We start from the raw sequence: 5093 nt of genomic DNA on the forward strand, positions 1-5093 counted from the left end.
ATGCTCCAGGATGGTGGTGGCCTAGGGAATTTGTTTCTCTGGATGGGAGTCACAGCACTCAGCGATCCAGGCACTCGACCTCCTCTGGCCAAGAGAGAAGGAAGCCTGACTACTGCTCCAGCTGGCAGCAGAGCTTGCCGCCTTCCACGTGGCATTTGTTTTAGGTGTGTGCAGGACGTAAGAGTTGTGGGGCCAGCAGGTTTTAGATGAAGGCCTGGGAGGCCAAGCAGTGTGGCCCTGTGAGAGTGAAGCCAGAAGTACAAACACCAGGAAATCAAAGAAGCCGGGGATGTGAATCACTTGAGGATAGCAACAAGCAGCGGGCAAATCCTGCCCAAGAGACAGGCCATGAGGACTACAACCACCACAGCCACTGGCAGTGCTGCAGGCGAGGAGCCATCCAACCCTTTGGAATTCGTGTCTTCACTGATCAGCCCAGTGCTGGACACGGAAGTATGGGGTTGAGGGCTTGCCCTGCTTAGTGTCGGTCCTGTTCCTTTCTATTTCTCCATTTGTACCCTGTGGAATGGGAATATTTTGTGTGTTGGAAATGTTCACAACTGTGCTGAGTTTTCTGATGTAAAACATCAACATTAAATTCTAATATTTTCCCACTGTTGTTTGATTAATAATGATAGATAAACTGTTTTGCCTTTTAGAACCTCAGTTAGTTCATTTGTTTCCAGGATATGTATTCTTACTGGGGAAAATGTAACCCACAGGGGTCAATTGTTTCTTACATTGCCAAAAGAAATCTCATTATTTTCTGTATAAACACAGATGTACATATGGTATATAAGCTTATATATTGTAAATATGTGGTTTTAAAATATCAAAGGGAAACAATTAGAAAGTGTATCTAAATGCCTCCTTAGGAAGGAGATAAAGAAGTAAACAGTTGAGAAATACTCTTCTAAATAGTACACACGATCTCTTCTATCTCCTATGATTTCTGTGTATTTCTGAAACAGTGCTATTAAGATAGTCATGGTTTGATAAAAGTCCAATTTACTGACTTTTCCCCTTTTTCAAGATCAACCTTCTATATAGTAAAAAACAATATTGAAAACTACTTTTGTGATAATGAATGTTCTGGAGACTCACATCGTGACTGTCTTCTACTGAAAATGATGTCAACTTAAGTATCCCACCTACAGTGTTCTGTACATTTAGTTTAAGTTTCTTGTCTGCTTATATCTAAATGTCACCAAGAGCTTTTGTTTACACCCTAAAGAGATTGAAAACACAACTGCACCCAGAATAGATTTTTAGGGAGGACAAGAGGTGATGGAAACTTAACAAGCAAAATGAACAGAAAATTGGTAGGAGAAGGATCTCTTACATACACAGGATTCTTCTATGGATCTGGGGTTATTGGAATCTTGGATAATATTCTACTATAGTTGTGTTTTACCAAAAAAAGCTGTAAAAATATTTGCAAGTCATAAAGGAAGAATCATATCATGCTTTGGTGGCCTGAAGTGGTTTTTAAGCAGAGCTCAGAATAATAAAACAGAAAGACAAAGGATAGAAAAGTTATTTTCTTGCCTAATCACAATTAGTGGCCTCACAAAGTGAAAAATGAGAAGGAAATGTTATACTTTCTGTCTATAACTTTTCATAAAACCCATTTTTAATTAAAATGAAAATCATATTTTAGAATACTGACTGTGCCATTATTAAACTCAGATATTACCTGAAGCCTCAAATATCACTTCTGGGTCCCTGTTTTGTTCTAATATTCTTTTTGTTTTAGACAGGGTCTCATTTTGTAGTTGAAACTGACCTGGAACTCACTATGTAGTCCAGGGTGGTCTAAAAATCAGAGCAATCCTCCTGCCTCAGCTTCACAAGTGCTGGGATTACAGATGTGTACCACCACGCCCAGCTTGTTCTAATATTCTGTGCATGTGAGATGAATAGTCTTTTTTTCACCTTTTTCTTTTTCTACTCATAAAGCAGACTTTGTGTCCAGTGCTTCTGTTTCATAGAAAGATGAGAGCTGATCATTTTAAGGTGAAGCTGTCATTAAAAATGCAGTTGGACAGCTTTTCCAATAACTGAGTTATCCTGACTTCTGCACATTTAGTACGACTATTATATCAGGGAGCAAGTTCGCAGATAACAGCCTCAGCCTTAACTGTTGAGAGCTGTGTGACAAATATTGAACGGCATGCGAGTTACACATTGGAACTGTTCGTGTCACTTGTAGGAAGACGCTCATCCCGTGAACCCTGGATTACGGCTGCTGGGAGGGGTCACCGTCTATCTGCTCTCTTGTCCGGACTCTCTGGGCTTGGAGACCATTGTCAGACTGCAGTGTTTTGGCAGGTGAATATCATGCCAGTCGTTTATGTGGAAATCCATGTCGATCACCCTACTGCTTTCAACATTTCAGTTTGATGTGAAGTGAAAACAACTTCAATGAATATCTACTATCAAGTTAGCACGTGAGGGTGCAATGCAGAGGTTTCTTTTTTAACAGAAGGTGTATTAAGTAAAAAATGTAAATTCACCATAAGCCATTGACACGATATGAACATTTTTGTGTGAATTCTGGACCAAGCCCTGTTCATGGGTATCCGTCCAGATTCTTGTTCTTATGCAGAAATCCGTAAAAATATACAAAACTGCACAATTCTAAAAATCAGCCTCTGAATATTTTCCATTTATTTATTATATAAAATATACCCATACATTACACGTAAACTCACATGTTTTTACTTTGATCAGTGCTCAGTACTTTCTAAAATAATGAAACTCTTCTTTCTGCCACCTCCAGGAGGCCCTGCAAGCAGCGCCGTGGCCCCGTACTCACTGTAGCAACAGGAGCCCTGCTTTCAGCTGCTGTCTGTGCTTCAGGGCCACACAGGAAGGGACTCAGCATCAAACGGAGTGTGCACCCCACAAATTGCAGAAATAATATTCTTGATCCGAGTGTGGGTATTTAAAATGAGGTAACTTCATACAGTCTCATATTTGTGTTTGAGTAAATGCCTTCACATTTTTTTCAAAGTTCCTAAATATATTTATTAGTAAGTGAAGGTAAAACAGCTGCACCGTTTCCTTTGTTTATTCTTCTATCTGGGATGTGAGTTCACTGTTTTAACTCCTTTGTTTCTCTTCAGTGTCAACTGCCAACCTCTCCTGTAACCCCGCCCACTTCAAACCGGAAACTCCCCTACGTGCACCGGAACTCCTGCCCTTTCTCTGTACTGATAAGCAGGTGCTGCCTTGTGGACTGGGTTCCTGCATACCCTCATTGTAAAGCAATCCACAACAACTGGATTTTTATGGGTGCATTTTATTTGACTAAATCTTTATGTATTCCATAATATTTTCCCATGTATAATTGAATAAATGGATAGAAAAAAGATAATTTTGCACACCTTCTTTTGGAACCGTAGTTGTAGTTTAAAACAGGATTTTAAAGTTTTGTGGCATAAGGGGATGACAGATGACTTCTAGCTTTGGAATTATGCTATTTTCTGAGAAACTTCAGAGCCTCATGGATGGACACTGATAGGTGTAGTCTAAAGGATCATGTAGCTACAGATGCTATCAGGAAACTACCTCAGAAAGATAAAAAAGAGATGACCTTAATATGCAGCTTCTCTCTAGGGCCAGTGAGAGTACTGGTTATCCTTACACATAAAGGTTAAAATTAAAATACACGAAGTGACAAAAGGTAGAGTCTAAAAGGAGAGAAAACTCCTTTTGAACACGACAAATAAAATAGAGATTTCCACCTTCTTAAAAAACTGTAGAATAAATTTTATACTTAACTGCATGAGTGACAAAATTTAGAAAACTGTCTTTGCAAACATGTGCTATCAGTTCTTGGGATCTCTCTGAGTCCAGCATCTCTCCAGGCTGAGTTCACTGTGCACTTGTGTAGGAATGGGCGTACATCATCACGCCTGTCACCTCCGCGTCCCTCGGAAGCTCAGCAGAATTACTTCTCCCGAAATAAAAATAGTCTCACTCTTTACAACTGAATCATTTCAAGAATTTTTTATATTTTAAGGCTCACAATGAACTTATTTTTAGTGGAGAGGAAAGATGCTACTGATTAGATGTTAAGAGGAAACTGGGAGGATGGAAAATTTAGATACAATTTACATCACTGTGATTTTCTACAGCAAAGACTGAGCACGAATCTTTCAATAAAACCCTAGAACCTAGGACAACTGAGAACCATGCAGGTGTATTTAGTTATTGGAACTGAGGGCCACATTACATTAATTCTGGAAATATGAGCATCTGTAGCGAGTTGGTGGCTATCAGGACTTTGGCATGTTGTCTTTATCCTGCTCTCTTATAAACCAAACCCACTCATGCAATATCTTGCTTAAAGCAAGGAAACGTCTGACTATTATGTCTGCAATAAATATGAAGAATACAGAACACAAAGATGTGAGCTAATTACTTCTTCCTCGCTCTGAGCAACAAGGAGATTTTTCACACTATTTAATGTGTTTACTCCAGTTTCTTTTTTAACTTCTTGTTCAGTGTAGTGATCATCTTTATTACTTTAGAAATTATACATTGCTGGATGAAACACATCGATTCTCACTACAGGGCTTCCAAGATTAGCCATTTGGCTATGCTACATGTGGTGCTTGATCTACAGTCCAAATCAGTGTTCAGAAAGGTCAATATAGTGGCTGATTCTGGGTCAGGCAATGCCAAAAGCTGCTATTATGCTGAGAATGTAGTTCATCATTTAGCTCTAATATTAGAAGCTTCTGTGATTCTCCTGGCTTTAGTTAAAATGATTGGGATTAGTTATACAAATAAGAATAATATAATTATTCATCTGAAATTGACCATAACTCTACAGCTATAACATATTTAATATAATTAATTAGTTGAGCACAGGGACATCTTGAAAAAAACAGCAATTTTCCATTTGGCTGAGGAACTTTTGTCTTCATGGATCAATGGCCATGAAAGTGTGGTTGTCAAGGCAACCCCTCAGAGCATCTGCTAAGCAATACAGTTTCAAAAGCATGGAAACAAATGAAAGCCCCAATAGGGTTACACCTATACCATGGATAAAATTGACTGCTGATTGCAATATTATGGCTGTA

The 5093-nt window shown here is 38.9% G+C and overlaps 1 protein-coding gene across 1 annotated transcript; it reads left to right on the forward strand.

The window, feature by feature from the left end:
* The first annotated feature begins 348 nt into the window (after positions 1-348).
* LOC104847804 lies at positions 349-3998 on the forward strand. Its single transcript, XM_010603364.1, has 5 exons — positions 349-453; positions 2213-2331; positions 2783-2939; positions 3129-3264; positions 3838-3998. Exons 1-5 carry the CDS (start codon positions 349-351, stop codon positions 3996-3998), a joined length of 678 nt encoding a protein of 225 aa, XP_010601666.1.
* The last annotated feature ends 1095 nt before the right edge of the window (positions 3999-5093 follow it).

This window comes from Fukomys damarensis, unplaced genomic scaffold, assembly GCF_012274545.1.
Source record: "Fukomys damarensis isolate Sample0158 unplaced genomic scaffold, DMR_v1.0_HiC HiC_scaffold_16, whole genome shotgun sequence".
NCBI classification, from domain to species: Eukaryota; Metazoa; Chordata; class Mammalia; order Rodentia; family Bathyergidae; genus Fukomys; species Fukomys damarensis.

Excerpts from the sequence above, each read along its gene's own strand:
- LOC104847804 (XM_010603364.1), top strand. The coding sequence starts at position 349 with ATGAGGACTACAACCACCACAGCCACTGGCAGTGCTGCAGGCGAGGAG. Across the intron at positions 454-2,212 it reads GCCCAGTGCTGGACACGGAA|GAAGACGCTCATCCCGTGAA; the intron begins GTATGGGGTTGA and ends TGTCACTTGTAG. Across the intron at positions 2,332-2,782 it reads AGACTGCAGTGTTTTGGCAG|GAGGCCCTGCAAGCAGCGCC; the intron begins GTGAATATCATG and ends TGCCACCTCCAG.